Source organism: Bubalus kerabau, chromosome 11 (assembly GCF_029407905.1).
Source record: "Bubalus kerabau isolate K-KA32 ecotype Philippines breed swamp buffalo chromosome 11, PCC_UOA_SB_1v2, whole genome shotgun sequence".
Lineage (NCBI taxonomy): Eukaryota > Metazoa > Chordata > Mammalia > Artiodactyla > Bovidae > Bubalus > Bubalus kerabau.
In genome coordinates this window covers 6,204,649-6,221,991 of record NC_073634.1, presented here as the reverse complement: position 1 = coordinate 6,221,991, position 17,343 = coordinate 6,204,649, and the positions used below count along the sequence as shown (strand labels likewise).

The 17,343-nt window shown below is 39.6% G+C and overlaps 1 protein-coding gene across 6 annotated transcripts in view; it reads left to right on the top strand.

Moving 5' to 3' along the window:
• The window catches only part of TMEM131 (transmembrane protein 131), a 182,051-nt gene that overhangs the window by 117,213 nt on the left and 47,495 nt on the right, over positions 1-17,343 (top strand). For all 6 annotated transcript variants that reach the window (XM_055539390.1, XM_055539389.1, XM_055539388.1 and 3 more), the window contains 4 exons: positions 4,213-4,293; positions 6,755-6,905; positions 6,997-7,053; positions 7,958-8,019. In XM_055539390.1, coding sequence (XP_055395365.1) covers positions 4,213-4,293; positions 6,755-6,905; positions 6,997-7,053; positions 7,958-8,019 — 351 coding nt within the window. The remainder of the gene's footprint in view (positions 1-4,212; positions 4,294-6,754; positions 6,906-6,996; positions 7,054-7,957; positions 8,020-17,343) is intronic.

Genomic DNA, 17,343 nt, shown 5'->3' with positions numbered 1-17,343 from the left:
CTCATGGCTGGTGTCGCTCCTGCAGGTATTTCCTCAGATCCCCACCCCGGCTCCCCAGTGACTTCCAGCCATGGACACTTGTTGCCATTGTAGCTTCTAGCTGTGTTGTCTGTGTGGAAGGCTATGTGGATACTTTCCAGAATAATGTTTACTCCCAGGGCCCATGGAGTTCTTCAGGACCAACACTGAAGAACTGAGCAGTAGCTTGAAAATAGCAGGTGGAGGATAAACACTGTGTGTTGTGTGAGCCGCTGAGCTTTGACGACGAAAGTGGGTTTTGTCATCCTAGCACTCCCTGGTAGAAAGGCTCATAAACGGTGAAGAGGAAAACAAGGAAGAATACAATGAGATATTCAGATCTGGGTTTGTGAAATGCCTGGGAGTTGTATGCTGAGGTAGCAAGCAAGGGTTCCCTGCAAACTCAGCTGCCATTGGGTGAGGATAGCCATTGATAAAAACACTGCCTCCAAATTCTGGTTATATGTAGCTGAGGATCTTCGTCGTGAAAGAGGGAAGTGCCTTGTCTCCTGCTTTTACAAGTGAGAAAGAGTTCCTCTCCATCATCAGTCTTCGTTTATATCCTTTTGCTGCTTTGGGGAATGGTGTACTTTCCCTGTTTCAGCTAACTTGTACCACAAAACTATACAGAAACCTCGTAAATTCTTGCTGCTTTCTTTTCTTGACTGTTTTTGAGTCCAAGAAATAAGAACTGTCCTCTCGTTCTCTCAGGCCCTGCTGTGTGAGCTGCCGTGTGCAGCAGCAGCAGCAGTGTCTCAGAGCCCCAGGGACGCACCACCTCCGTGGTTGCCCCACCGTGGACTGAGGGTCTTGCTTTCTGCTGGGAAAGATGGAGGTTACAGACTCAGCAGATGTTGGCCAGCCTAGTTAAAATACTTAAGTAGCTTTACAGTCTGTGTCTTTGCTCCTCAGCCTTTTGAGTCCTCAGACTACCGTCGAGAACAACTGTCTCTGAATTCAATATTGAGTTTTTTTCTTTGGCTCGTCTAGTCCTTTTCCAGTCACGTAATACTTCAGTTCAGTAATATCACAGTGCACTTTTCATCAGCTCACAGGAGAGCAAATGGAAAGCCAGGGTTGCTCTCTCAGAACCAGTAGATTGGGATCTCCCTGGCAGTTCAGTGGTTGAGACTCAGCTTCCAGTGCAGGGGCACTGGTTCGATCCCTGGTCTGGGAACTAAGATCCCACATGCCACAGGGTCCTGTCAAAAAAAAAAAAAAAAAGAACCAATAGATTATCTCTGGAAGGCAGTTTTTTTTGTTGTTTTTCAGAGAAAAAATCCAAGTCCCTTCCTGATGGACACTGTTTACTTGAGGTGTAATTGCCATATAACACTGTGTTAATTTCAGGTGTACAGACAGCATAGTGATTCAATATCTGTATATATCACAGAATGATCACCACAGTAAGTCTCGTTAGCAGCATCACCACACATAATTACAAAAACTTTTTTCTTACGATAAGAAATTTTAAGATCTGCTCTTTTAGTAACTTTGAAATGTGCAGTTACAGCGTTGGTATTAACTATAGTCACTGTCCTGTCACATGCCCGTGACTTAATTGCTTTTTAAACTGGAAGGTTGTGTGGAAGACACTCTTAACCTGATCGTCCTGTGTGTCATGAACTTGTCCTCAAATTTAAGAACGTATTGTAAAGCAAGAAATTACACCTCATTTGTTCTTTATACAACACTAACACACAAGTGTGTTCTCACTGAAAACTATTAACAGTTCAAACGTGTAAGGCTGAAGCCTCCTTGAACTTGCTGCCTTCCAGTCCAGTACCGTCCAGAAGAACTTTCTGGTGCAGTGGGAGCGTTCTGTATCTGCTCTGTCCAGTACAGGGACCACCAGCCACTGGGGCTGCTGAGCATGTGAACTTGTGGCTAGGGTGGCTGAGGGCCTGAAGCTTCAGTTTTATTTTATAGCAAGTGATTTAAATGACTGCTGTTATCACAGCTCCTGGCCAGAACCCTTCCTCACCGATAACCTTCGTGTAACCTCAGTGTGTCTCCTCAGGCCTTTCTCTGTGCTTGTGTACACGTACGGGGGCACTCTGAAATTAACGTTCCTCATGGGATTTTGTTTTTAACATAAATTATCATTTGTATATATCATTGGCGTCCTTTCCCCCCTAAACTTTATTAAATTAGAAACAACTAGCAGGGGACTGAAAATCAGGAGTCTGTTATTCTAGTTTCAATGTTATCTTCCCTTTGATTTTATAATTTAGCCTTTACCTGTCCGCATTTCCATATTCCCTTCCCTCTTGTCAGGACTCAACCTTTTAATCTTGTTTTCAAACATTGTTAGGCTTGTTTCCTTAATACCTTGGAAGATTTCTAAATGAAATAACACACGGTGTTTTCTGGTTTTACAGAAAAAGTCCTATAAGTCACCCCATCAGTTAAGGTGCTGTTAGCAGTCAGTACTGAAGGGGAACAGTAATACATTGGAAGGCAAGTAATAAGACACAGACAAGATCATAGCTCCTTAGTCTTGGGTAAATCATTACGGTAACAACCACACACACCAAAAACAAAAGCCTTTAAGCATATACTAAAGTATTGCTGTCTGTCCTGCTTTGTCCTTTTTTATGTACTCCTGGTTTGTGATAAAGACAAGGAAAGGTTTTCCACCCATTCTCATTCTTCACCCCAGATTTGCATTTAATTAAATATATTCTTTATTTTTAAGAGGTAGGATAACCTTACTTTAAACAAAAGACTCCTTTTCTTTATATGAGCCAAGAGGCATACGACCCTTCTGTTCCTTGCTGTTTACCCAAGAGAAAGAAAAGCAGATGTCCACACAAAAACGTGGTGTGCATAACAGCTTTATCTGTAATGACCAAAAAACTGGAAACAACCCAGATGTTCATCAGCAAGTGAATGGATCTAGAATTGTGGCATATCCATAAAATCAAAAAAGAAATGAACTGTTAGTAAAAAAAACAACGTAATAGATCTCAAGATAATTACACTGAATAAAAGCAACCAGACATAAGAGTATACACTGTATGCTCCCATTTATATAAAATGCTAGAACACAGACTAATTTTGAGTGGCCAAGAGCAGCTCAGCGGTGCCTGGGGATGGGAAAGGGCTGAGAGTGGCAGGTGGATTGCAGAGGGTGTGAGGAAACTTTGGGAGGTAAAGGGTTTATTTAATATCATAATTGTGATGGTAGCTTCATTCCATCTTCATGTACATGTCAGAATCTATCTCGTTGTACACTTTCAAAATGTAGAGTTTTACTGTACATGAATCATACCTCAGTACAGCTGTTTTTTAAAAATATGTGTAGTTATGGCTGATTTGCATTATTGTATGGCAGAAACCAGTGCAACACTGTAAAAAGAAAAAAAATTTAAAGAAATTATTAGCTAAAAAAAAACCCATGGGTGTAGGTACAAGCCACAGAGATATTAATAGTACCTGTGATTTTGCTTGCAGAAGACATCAGACATTTTCATCCTGCGTTGACACTGTTGCCTATCAATACGATATGCTCTTCACTGTGTCACAGTTAGGGTTTCCCAGGTGGCTTGGTGGTAAACAATCTGCCTGCCAATGCAGGAGACACAGGTTCAGTCCCTGGGTCGGGAGTATACCCTGGAGTAGGAAATGACAACCCACTCCAGTATTCTTGCCTGGAAAATGCCATGGACAGAGGAGCCTGGCAGGTCGGCTGCAGTCCATGGGGTCGCACAGAGACGCGACTGAACGGCTGAGCACGCGTCACAGTTACAGTGGTTAGTAGGTCTGCTCCTGGGCCTTGCTGTCGATGTGTGAATAAAGAAGAACTTGTATTACTATAAGCAATACAGAATGTGTGTTTCTAAAATTTGATCCTTTCCAGAAACTGTTTCCTTGAGAAAATACAAAAATATATGTCCTCCAGATGGATTTTCTAAAATCCAGTCTCTGAAACAGCTACACTATTTTTGAGTTTGATATTTCGAAGTTACCTGTTTTAATTAAATATTGCACCATTGCTTATACATACGGGCACTGCCTTTGGTGCTGTGACACCATACTTATCCTACCAATACTTATCCTTTGTATCTATAAGCATCTTTTAAATTTTTTCTGATAGACGCAATTAAGCCATCAAACATTTCTACATAACAGCAAATCACTTGCATCGAGAATATGATTTTAACTTAACCATCATGTACTCTTCTGTCTCAGGTTGTAGAAATGTACTCTAGTGGAGGAGACCTTCACCTTGAACTTCCCACAGGGCAGCAGGGAGGCACCAGGAAGCTGTGGGTGAGTGCAGACGTGTTCTCGCGTGAGATTGCTTGAAACCAGTTATTTCCTTACATGCACCAGAAAACACGTAACTGCTCATCACCCAAAGAAATACGGGTGATGTCTCCATAATTGCTGTCTTAGCATTAAATGTGTATCAAATATATTTGAAAACTGGAGAGACTGAGAGTAGTAGAGTGGTATTAATCATTTTTGGAAAGAGCAGTGAACAAAATTGGTGGAATCTTTAACCCCCTGTGTGGAAAGGAAGAGATTTTAACTATTCTTCTACAGAATAATATTGGTAAAGCTGTCTATGAATCTAATCATCTATAATATGCTTTACACTAAAGCTGAAAAAAAAAAAAACCGTGGAAGGGATTCATGGTATTTTTAAAGGTACATAATTGAACATTCAAACTTATTGTTGATGGCGGGAGATGGCTTTTGCAGAGGGAACATAAGCCCTTGTGATGATTTAGAAATTAAGTTCTTAGGTGATCTCTCAATACATCCACATTTAATGGTGTTGAAGATGTATCAGTAGTTTGTGTAAGTGATGAGAGAACCACTTTCTCTTGGAGAATATTAGTAAATATTTACCAGATTAATGAATAGGTAGCCATTACCTAATTTGCAGAGGTTCCTGCCATAGGAGGATTGTTTTTATTCTTTAATGTTGTCTACTCAGCTTTAATCAGAGAAGGGAAAGGCATAGAATATTCAGCGCTTGTCGCTAAAATCACTGCTTATCCATAATTGAAGACACGTAGACTTCACCACATGAATAAGTTCTGAAGATCAAAGTTTCTTTGTTAATTGCCCTGTTAATTTAAAAACACACCACCTCTTGATTCTGTCATCTGACCAGTCTCAACCAGGGAAGGAAGGGATGTGCAGGGGACATTTTTTAGGATGTTAACTTGAACATTTAGAAACCAAATTGTCAGTGACTAAGTTAACTCCTAAGACATAGAAACACTCTAGCTGGTAGAAAGGTATGTAATGGACAGCCTTTTTATATCCTTTCACAAAAGTGTTTTGCCTTGAAATTATGATTTTGTTTGAAAAGACTTTGGAAGAAATTGTGTATAAAGCAATGCTTTATATAATTGATTATAAGGTATTAAATTCGTGTTATAATTCTAAATAGAAGAACTAAGAATTTACTGTGATGGGCTTCCCAGGTGGCGCTAGTGGTAAAGAACCCGCCTGCTAATGCAGGGGACATAAGAAATGCAGGTTGAATCCCTGGGGGGAAAATCCCCTGGAGGAGGGCATGGCAACTCACTCCAGTATTTTTGCCTGGAGAATCCCATGGACAGAGGAGCCGGGCGGCTACGGTTCATAGAGTCACAAAGAGTTGGACACAACTGAAGCAACTTGGCACACACGCTGAAATGGATTCTAATAAACATTAGAGAATTCAGATTTCTAGTTAAGAACTGTAATGTAGCAGACATGGAAAATTGCTTTAATATTCTTAGCAGCTACAAGAAAAAATAGTGATTCTTATTCCTACAAATCTAGAGTGGGATTGGCCTAGAGAAGGCAGCTGGCCTTGACCTCACTCCCAGCCTGTTTCAGTGAGCAAACCCCAGAGACCAGTCAGCTCCTGGAGATGGGGGTGTGGGCGATCCGTCTCTCATGGCCCCGAGAGGGTTCCAGTCACCTCTTTTCTACTTTGAGCCTAGAAAGTTAAGAGAATGGAGGTAAATGAAGACCAGTACATTCTGAACCACAGGGATTTCCTAAAATAGGCCAAAAGGTATGTGCAGAGAAACTCTGGAACTCTGCCCATTGAAGCCAGTTTATTATAAAAGCAGGAAAAGATTTATACCTCAAAAAAAAGTTTTTTTTCCAGTGCCTCTTCCTTCTAGTGTATATGTTGTATTCTCTTCCCTCTAGTGTATATGTATGTTTTTACGAACCTAAAAAGTTATGCTACTTTACACGCTAAGAGCCTTACTGAACACATTTGTTGAACTGTGGATTTGCTTGGGAACCTTGTTCTGTTAGGTTTTAAACGAAAGGAGAGCCAAGTCGGTGTTCCCTTAGTTATCATTTAAAGAGAATCCTGTGAACTTCTGGAAAAGCAGTTTCTCTTTGATGGTGATGTGTTTATTGTTTAGAGGATTTGTACTGAAATCCTCTAAACAAACACACGAATACAGCAGAAAAATTGGACTCTACCTTTTAATGATGGCTTTGCAGCTGACAGTTTGTTTTCATATAATTTTATCTCTTTTTTGTTTTGCTCAAATTTATATACCAAACTTCATCAATTTTAAGATACACACATTTTTATCATTTAACATCCTCCAAAATTGGACTATGCAGTATAATCAGTGAAATGAATGTGTTTGTTTAATTGGCAGTATTTTTTTCTATATAAAATAATAATACATCTTTTAGGTGATGTCATCTTATTCAATAAACTGTAGTGGTTTTGCTACATTGTGGTCTGTTAACTTGTCAGGAAATTCCTCCTTATGAAACCAAGGGAGTGATGAGAGCCAGTTTTTCATCTAGAGAAGCAGATAATCACACAGCTTTCATAAGAATAAAGACAAATGCTTCAGACAGCACAGAGTTTATCATCCTTCCGGTTGAAGTGGAAGTTACAACAGGTGAGTGGATGACTAAAGGAGCGTAGTTTGTCTTCAGCACATCTTACTCTGGCAAGATGAAATATAATTGTGTACTCTTCTTTTTTCCAAGCTCCTGGAATTTATTCCTCAACTGAAATGTTAGATTTTGGCACACTGCGAACACAAGGTAAAAAAAAAAGAGATAGTGTCATAAGTCTTTTTTAAAAATCCCTGTATTCATCGCTAAATGGCTCTCCTTTAACTCCTCTGTAATTAGTTCAGCTTTGAAAGTTATTTCTCAGTGTATTACATGATCTTGTACAAGTCTGCTTCTGGGAAGTCAGAGCCCTTAGGGGTTTACACCCCATTCTTCTGAGGGATGCCATTGCTTACCAGATGGGAAAGCAGTGTCATGGATAACTTAAGTCAAGTCTTCTTAATGGAAGATTGAGGCAGAAAGTAGTTTCTTAATCCAGTTTCTCACCTATTTAGTTATACTAAATCTTTTAATTGTAAAATAAAGGAAATAGATTTACTTCTGAATTTTTGTTTAGATATGGATTAATTCAGTTGCATTATAATAATGTAATGTTAGAAATCCGTCCCTGAGGTCAGAGAACGAATTCAAATTCTAAAATTGAAAATAACCAAAGAGGATTTATTAAAATAAAAAAAGAAGGCATGTAATACAGGCTTCCTCCTGTGGGGCCAAATGTAATTGAAATTTGGTTGTTTAGGATTGAAGACCCATTCTTGAAGGTTAGATTTGGTTTTAGTATAATAATTTCATATTGTGCTTTATTGAACTGCTTCATTGTGCTTTGCTGGAAAACTGAAAGATTGGTGATAATGTCAATTTCACTGAAAAAGTTTGTTTTTCGATCTGATTGTTTAGTTCTTACAGTACTCACTGTCCTTAAAAGTGAGGCAGTTCCTGTCTAGAAATGTTATTGTCACATTCTTTTTAAAAATGTGATTGTCATTCTACTTCACATTCTAAAATATATTTAAACTGATATAAGAGAAAGATTCTAACTTGTTATAGAAAACATACCACTTTAAGAAATGTTTCTTTTCCTTAATTTTAACAGATCTACCAAAAGTTTTAAATCTTCATTTATTAAATTCAGGAACAAAAGATGTACCAATAACAGTAAGTTTTCGCTTATATTTTTTCCTAATTTATATATTCTTTGTTTTTAAACTTATATCAAAGTTATAAAATAAACTCCTGCTCTAAAGGACATCTGTTTTGTGGTGACCTGGTGACACTTTGGTTCAAAATAGAGTATAGGAAACCTGTTCTGCCTGTCTGATCAGATTTTAAGGATGAGAAGGGCATGTGAACAGTCTTCTCCAAGGACTCTGAACTAGAGTTCATGAGGTTCCTATTTAGGCCTGTGGATTCTGATGAATCCTAGGATCTGTGTGCTGTGTATAAAGAAAAATAGGTTGTTAGACTTAAGGTATGGTTAAGTAAAAAAGAGATATAAGATTCAGATGAGTTGGAAGGAGAAATCAGGAAGCAGAGAGATGTGATAGGTAGTGGTCGAGTGCTGTTAACCTGTGACACAGGGGCCCCTTCTGACTAGCATCGGCCATAGTTATCCTCCGTAGCACGCTGGAACCAGGGTCCTCTCACCATCTCACGCATACGCATAGAACAAGTGACTTTGATGCCTTGTAGTGGAATTGGCATGTCATGCGATGGTTTGAGGGAGCTAGAGTATCCAGATTTTGCTTTAGCCCATGACCTCACCTCCTGGTCATGGAGGTGAGGTTCCCAAGTTACACAGAGAATAATGGAAGAGGAAAGCAGTGTATTTTTATTATAACCTGTGCTGGTGTCAGAAAACCTATATTCAGAGAACTCTGATAAAAGTGAGATAGATCAGCTGGGCTTTGAGACTTAGAGACCATTGTCCATTTCTACCCAAACCCAGAATTTACCACCAACTGATGGAGTAGAGACCAAGAAGAAGAGGGTACACAATCCCCAAGTAATGGGAGAGATGGTCACCCCAGGCAGCCACATTTTAATGCACAGTGACCTTGCTTACTGGGAGAGTTGTAGATTAAGCAGTGTCCTGTCAGACATATGACCTAGTATTTCTTGCTTGGTAGGAGAATTGGGAGTGAGTTAGGGGAATGGAGTCTGTAAAGAGCTTCCCCTAGGATACAGTGGAGCTGAAACTACCCCAGCCTGCAGTTCCTACCACTCCAGTGTTAGACCTGCTAAGTGTACTGGGGTTCAGGCCCCTGCTCCTCAGGGAGGTCTTCAAGGGCCAGGACCCTTCCATAGATGACATGTGTTTTTTTTTTTAAAAAAACAAACAAATGTATTTTTCTTTAAAAAACAAACAAACAAAATGCTGACTATTGTTGCTATATTAAGGGGTTAGGGATTATTTAATCTGTATTGAAGTTTTCACGAGTCTATAGAAAAATGAGCAATGTAAATGTTTATAAAAATATGAGTGTGTGTATATGTCAACATAATTAACATAAAGTTATAAACACCCTTTCTGGATAAGAACCATTCTGAGATAATATACTTACTTCTTTGATGTTAAAATATTTGTTGTTTTATAAATAAAAGTAATACATAGTTGGGGAGAATTGTTTGGAGTTTTGTTTTGTTTTGTTTTTTTAATAGAATGAGTGGGAAAGTATTCTTTCCTCTTCTGTTTTTGGGGAGAGTTTGCGAAGGATTGGTGTTAATTCTTCTTTAAATGTTTGATAGAATTCACCAGTGAAGTCATCTGGACCTAAACTTTTGTTCATGGGATGTTTTAAAATTATTAATTCAATCTCTTTACTTGCTATAGGCCTATTCAGATTTTCTATTTCTTCTGGAGCCAGTTTCAGTAGCTTCTGTCTTTCTAGGAATTTTTTCATTTCATCTAAGTTACCTAATTTGTTGGCATACCATTGTTCAGTGTTTACTTATAATGCTCTTATTTTCTGTGAGGTAGATAGTAATGGCCCATCTTCCATTCTTGATTTTAGAAATTGTAGTCTCCTCTCTATTTAAAAAAATTTTTTCAGTCAGTCTCTCTAAAGGTTTGTCACTTTTGTTGACCCTTTCAGAGGACCAACCTTTGGTTATGTTAAATTCCTCTATTATTTTTTGGTTCAACATTAAACTACCCTTTGTTTTATGAATAAAGGTAGAAGAGAGTAGGAATTTCTCCTTTTTCCCCTCATCCCCAACATCCTCACATTTGCAAAAATAAAAAGTTAGACTTCCTTACAGACACAGACACACATTTCAGGTTTTACCAGTAAAATGAAAAGGCCTAAGAATCACCACTCTATTATAACATTTCAGAATCTCACTTTATACTCAGAGTTGTGATTCTTTTTCTTCAGACTTTTCCAGTTTAGTGTATCAGAGTCTCCTCCGTCATGGGATGTGACTCTTTCTGCTCAGTCTATCCAGGTTGCTTTGGCTACAACCTGCTTTTGTTCTCTGAACTTCCGGGTCCAGAATTTCTTCTGGAGCCCAGCTGGCAGCAAGGAGCACAGTTACCACATACGTGATGCTGTGTGCACACCTCCCTTTCCTGCCCACATGCTAGAGGCCTGGCCTCTGCAGGACCTCCTGAAACTCCCCATCTGGCTTCATTCTAGGAGTCCCCTTTAAAGCCAGTCGTGCACATGCGTACAGGTCAGACTCTTGGCTGTGGGTGGATGGCCTGCTGTTGCCCCAGTTTGAGACATCAGATAATTGTTGTTATTATGTGTGTGTTCTTGCCTGCTGTCTGTCTCTTACTGGTTTCTTTGATCCTGTGGATTGTCTCGCACAGTGCAGGAGCTCTCATGCTTGTTGGGCAGATTTCAGGCCTGAAGTCCTGTCTCCATATGTACAGGCTTGGGGGCTTCCCTGGTGGCTCAAATGGTAAAAGAATCTGCCTGCAATGCAGGAGATCCAGAGTCAGTATTCTTGGCCTGGAGAGTTCCATGGACAGAGGAGCCTGGCTGGCTACAGTCCATGGGGTCACAAAGAGTGGGACACAACTCAGTGAATCTCATTTCACTTCAGACGTTTATTGGGAAAGTGCCTTTTCTTAGCCCACACATTCTGGTCTAACTTTTTACATACAATGAATGGACCCAAATGTCTTGAAAAATAAACATTTTCTAGAAAAATGAAATCAGCAATTCTAAGAATGTGAATGAAAAAAATTTACTATTTAATTCATTTATAGTAATTAAACATAAGTATAAATAGGCCCACGTTCCTACTTTTCTCTTTTATTAAGGAGTTTTAGAATACATTGTAAGTGAACATTTTTGCTCTTACCATGAGTTAGGCTTTATGGATTATCTTATTTGATGCAACTCTCCTGTAAGATACACAGGTCCTTCTTTTCCAAATAGGGAAAATGAGTCAGACCTTTTAAAGTAACTAAATTCAGCTATATAAAATGCAAAAGTTCAGTTCACTCAGTCGTGTCCAGCTCTTTGCGACCCCATGGACTGCAGCACGCCAGGCTTCCCTGTCCATCACAAACTCCCGAAGCTTGCTCAAACTCACCATCCTTTGAGTCGGTGAGGCCATCCAACCATCTCATTCTCTGTCGTCCCCTTCTCCTCCTGCCTTCAATCTTTCCCAGCATCTGGGTCTTTTCCAGTGAATCAGTTTTTGCATCAGGCAGCCAAAGCATTGGGAGTTTTCGCTTCAGCATCAGTCCTTCCAGTAAATATTCAAGATTTCCTTTAGGATTGACTAGTTGGATCTCCTTGCAGTCCAAGGGACTCTCAAGAGTCTTCTCCAGCAGCACAGTTCAAAAGCATCAATTCTTTGGCTTTCAGCTTTCTTTATAGTCCAACTCTCACATCTGTCCATGACCACTGGAAAAACCATAGCTTTGACTAGATGGACCTTTGCTGGCAAAGTAATGTCTCTGCTTTTTATTATGCTGTCTAGGTTGGTCATAACTTTTCTTCCAAGGAGCAAGCGTCTTTTAATGTCTTGGCCACAGTCACCATCTGCAGTGATTTTGGAGCCTAAAAAAATAAAGTCTGTCACTGTTTCCATTGTTAACCTGTCTATTTGCCATAAAGTGATGAGACTAGATACCATGATCTTAGTTTTCTGAATGTTGAGCTTTAAGCCTACTTTTTAACTCCTCTCTTTCACTTTCATCAAGAGGCTCTTTAGTTCTTCTTTGCTTTCTGCCGTAAGGGCGGTATCATCTGTGTATCTGAGGTTATTGATATTTCTCCTGGCAATCTTGATTCCAGCTTGTGCTTCATCCAGCCCGGCATTTCGCATGATATGCTCTGCATATAAGTTAAATAAGCAGGGTGACAGTATACAGCCTTGACACACTCCTTTTCGTATTTGGAACCAGTCTGTTGTTCCATGTCCAGTTCTAATTTTTGCTTCTTGACCTGCATACAGATTTCTCAGGAGGCAGGTCAGGTGGTCTGGTATTCCCATCTCTTTCAGAATTTTCCACAGTTTATTGTGATCCACACAGTCAAAGGCTTTGGCATAGTCAATAAAGCAGGTAAGTTTTTTTAGAACTCTCTTTTTGATGATCCAGCAGATGTTAGCAATTTGATCTCTGGTTCCTCTGCCTTTTCTAAAACCAGCTTGAACATCTGGAAGTTCACGGTTCATGTACTGTTGAAGCCTGGCTTGGAGAATTTTGAGGATTACTTTGCCAGCATGTGAGATGAATGCAATTGTGTAGTAGTTTGAGCATTCTTTGGCATTGCCTTTCTTTGGGATTGGAATGAAAATTGACCTTTTCCAGTCCTGTGGCCACTGCTGAGTTTTCCAAATTTGCTGGCATATTAAATGCAAAAGTTACTTGAAAGTATATTAGGTATACTTATCAATCAAGTTTTTATGACTATATCATTTTGATTTTGTATTCAGTATTCCTATTAAAAGCCTGTTGGTTTATGTACCTGTCCTAGATCTACATCTGTGCCTACCTGTGTATGTTTTCTTCTAACATCTGAAGCCTATACTCTTGCTTGTGTTATGGTAGATTTATTTCCTCATTCATTCATTCATTCCCTCATCCACTCATTCAGTAAATATTCAGTAAGTATCAGCTGTATGCCAGCTTCTGTGCTGAGTACTCAGGATACAGCAGAGACTCAGAGAACCAAGGTCTTGCCCTTACTGAGCTCATTTTTTTTTAGTTGGGAGGCAGACAAACAGGTATGCAACATTATTGTAAACTGAGAAATAAACCGAATGGCATGTAAGTCGAGGAAGGAGTTGGTTTAGGTAGTGCTGTCTCTGAGGAGCTGACATTTGAGGTAATAACTGGAGAGTGAGAAGCAGGCCCCCATAAGGAAAGCAAAGCTGGTGGACAAGTGTTCCATCACAGGGATGAGCAAGTGCAAAGACCTGAGGGGCAGCTGCAAATGTTGAAACTCACCAGGCTCAGATGCAAAAGACGGGCTGGAGGGTCGAGCAGGGTTTCCTGGGCTCCTGGGAGGGGTTTTGGTTTTACTATAAGGGCAATGGAAAATTACGGAATTTTAAGCAAGGGTGTGATATCATTTGATTTATGTGTTATTAAAGTCACTGTAGCTGCTTTTTAGAGAATGAACTGAAGAAGGTTAAAAATCTGTTGCAGTGGTCCACTTGAGAGATGATGATAGCTTGGACTTCTTGCCTGATCAGCCAGGGTATGGACCCGTCTGCCATGGAAACTGAATATTAAGAGAGCTTCCCAGGGTTCTTCCGTAGTATGCCAGACCTACAGACTGGTGCATATGAGAAAGGTCCCTGCCTCCCTCCCTTCAGGGAATTCAGTGTCTCTTCACTTTTCAAGATATAAGACTACTTCCCAGGTGGAGCAGTGGTAAAGATTCCACCTGCCAATGCAGGAGATGCGGTTTGGGAAGATCCCCTGGAGAAGGAAATGGCAACCCACTCCCGTATTCTTGCCTGGAAAATCCCATGGACAGAGGACTCTGATGGGCTACAGTCCATGGTGTCACAAAGAGTCTGACATGACTGACCACACACACACACACACACACTAAAGTAAGCAATTCCTAATATAAGCTCCTCACAATCAGTAAGCAAGATGCCCAGGTTCAAGCCTTCCTGACACAGCTCGTCTATAGTGCAACTTTGAAAATATAGTTTTCCTCAACATTTTTTTTTAATTTTATTTTATTTTTAAACTTTACATAATTGTATTAGTTTTGCCAAATGTCAAAATGAATCCGCCACAGGTATGCATGTGTTCCCCGTCCTGAACTCTCCTCCCTCCTCCCTCCCCATACCATCCCTCTGGGTCGTCCCAGTGCACTAGCCCCAAGCATCCAGTATCGTGCATCGAACCTGGACTGGCAACTCGTTTCATACATGATATTTTACATGTTTCAATGCCATTCTCCCAAATCTTCCCACCCTCTCCCTCTCCCACAGAGTCCATAAGACTGTTCTATACATCAGTGTCTCTTTTGCTGTCTCGTACACAGGGTTATTGTTACCATCTTTCTAAATTCCATATATATGCGTTAGTATACTGTATTGGTGTTTTTCTTTCTGGCTTACTTCACCCTGTATAATAGGCTCCAGTTTCATCCACCTCATTAGAACTGATTCAAATGTATTCTTTTCAGTGGCTGAGTAATACTCCATTGTGTATATGTACCATAGCTTTCTTATCCATTCATCTGCTGATGGACATCTAGGTTGCTTCCATGTCCTGGCTATTATAAACAGTGCTGCGATGAACACTGGGGTACATGTGTCTCTTTCCCTTCTGGTTTCCTCAGTGTGTATGCCCAGCAGTGGGATTGCTGGGTCATAAGGCAGTTCTATTTCCAGTTTTTTAAGGAATCTCCACACTGTTCTCCATAGTGGCTGAACTAGTTTGCATTCCCACCAACAGTGTAAGAGGGTTCCCTTTTCTCCACAGCCTGTCCAGCATTTATTACTTGTAGACTTTTGGATCGCAGCCATTCTGACTGGTGTGAAATGGTACGTCATAGTGGTTTTGATTTGCATTTCTCTGATAATGAGTGATGTTGAGCATCTTTTCGTGTGTTTGTTAGCCATCTGTATGTCTTCTTTGGAGAAATGTCTATTTAGTTCTTTGGCCCATTTTTTGATTGGGTCATTTATTTTTCTGGAGGTGAACTGTAGGAGTTACTTGTATATTTTTGAGATTAGTTGTTTGTCAGTTGCTTCATTTGCTATTATCTTCTCCCATTCTGAAGGCTGTCTTTTCACCTTGCTAATAGTTTCCTTTGATGTGCAGAAGCTTTTAAGGTTAATTAGGTCCCATTTGTTTATTTTTGCTTTTATTTCCAATATTCTGGGAGGTGGGTCGTAGAGGATCCTGCTGTGATGTATGTCAGAGAGTGTTTTGCCTATGTTCTCCTCTAGGAGTTTTATAGTTTCTGGTCTTACGTTTAGATCTTTAATCCATTTTGAGTTTATTTTTGTGTATGGTGTTAGAAAGTGTTCTAGTTTCATTCTTTTACAAGTGGTTGACCAGATTTCCCAGCACCACTTGTTAAAGAGATTGTCTTTTCTCCATTGTATATTCTTGCCTCCTTTGTCAAAGATAAGGTGTCCATATGTGCGTGGATTTATCTCTGGGCTTTCTATTTTGTTCCATTGATCCATATTTCTGTCTTTGTGCCAGTACCATACTGTCTTGATAACTGTGGCTTTGTAGTAGAGCCTGAAGTCATTTATAAAACATTAATGCTGTATAAATAATGGAGTAAGTTTGCTTGAGATGTCTTAAAACACCTTTGTATGACGTTTCCTTGCTAATTAATAAGAAATCACAGATGTTCTTAAATTTTACCTGTGCAAACTTGACGTGAGCCTTAGAAAATCTGTGCACCTACTATTAACAATACAATCGCTGTATACCAGAAAGTTATTTATTTATTTTTGCTTGCTTAAAGCAGTTGAGTCGTTTCAGAATGTCCTGGGCCTGGTGTCTCACTTGAGAGTTACTGAGCATAATTGGGTATGAATGTCGTGAGAAAGACTGGAACTATATTTAGAGCCTGCGCAAGCTGCCTTTCCTGGGAATCTTGCCACATTTTTTCCACTTCTCAATTATCTTTAAGTAAACAACAGTTAGTGACTGATGCTGAAATATATTGTTAGTATAAATATGCTTATTACAAGTTTCTGATTATTTATTACTTTTCATTTAAAGCCACCAGAATGAGCCAGCTGTTTAAGTCTTTCGTTTGTTTTGCTTTGTTTTTGTTTCCTTGAAAAACGGGTTTTTAACTGATTGGGGTGTTTTTTTCTTTGAATGGTAGTAAGTGAACACTTCAGACCATTTGTACAAAACGTGAGTCAATTGAATATTATTTTACTATTAGTGTAAATAATATTACTATTAGTAATACACTATTGGTAAAATAATATGACTATTATTTTAAGGTAGTATTAATAATACGGATATAAACTTTTCCTCTGGTAAGGAAAGTCTTAAAGTGTGTTTCATATAAGAAAAGCATTTTTTATCATCAACTAAGTTCTTACTACTTAACAATGACTATGTGATAAGAAATACCATTGCTTAGCTGTTTCTGGCATAGGCTCGTGCTTATTACTGATGAACTGCAGCTTGCAGTCTTTAAGCGTGTTTGAAAATGGTCAAGGTTCCATTGCTGCTGTATCACAGTCAACAGAGCAAGTGAAAGAATTAGGGACCGAACGTGTCCTCTGTAAACTGCAAAACTTTACGTGATCATTTCTCAAAATAAATCCTGACCTCAGGATGAAAAGAAAGTGAAAGTGAAGTCGCTCAGTTGTGTCCGACTCTTTGCGACCCCATGGACTTGTAGCCTATCAGGCTCCTCTGTCTGTGGGATTTTCCAGGCAGGAGTGCTGGAATGGATTGCCATTTCCTTCTCCAGGGGATCTTCCTGACCCAGGAATCGAACCCAGGTCTCCCGCATTGCAGGCAGATGCTTTTACCGTCTGAGCCACCAGGGAAGCCCTCAGGATAAATACGACTAATTCTAAGAAAAACAGCAAAATTAATAGAATCACATTTTTTAGATAGATGAAAACTTTGTTGTTGTTTAGTTGCTGAGTCATGTCCAGCTCTTTTGCTACCCCTTGGACTCTAGCCAGGCATGGATTTCTCAGGCAAGACACTGGAGTGGGTTGTCATTTTCTTCTCCAGGGTATATTCCTGACCCAGGAATTGAACCTGCATCTGCATTGGCAAGTGGATTCTTTACCACTGAACCACCAGGGAAGCCCCTGATGGAAACTTAGAAAATAACCTAATCCAGTCCCCTACGATTTTACAGGAAGAAACATGGCCCAGAGTAAATTGCAGCTTACAGAAATTTACACTGCAGGTTAAATAGTTAAAATTCTTTTGTTGTAAACTCATCACTCTGGGTTTCTGTACTGCTTTCCTTTCCTTCAGAAAAAATATAGTAGCATAGTATGACGAAACCAAATGAACTTTCTCCAGTTATCTTATAGTCAGGCTGCTTT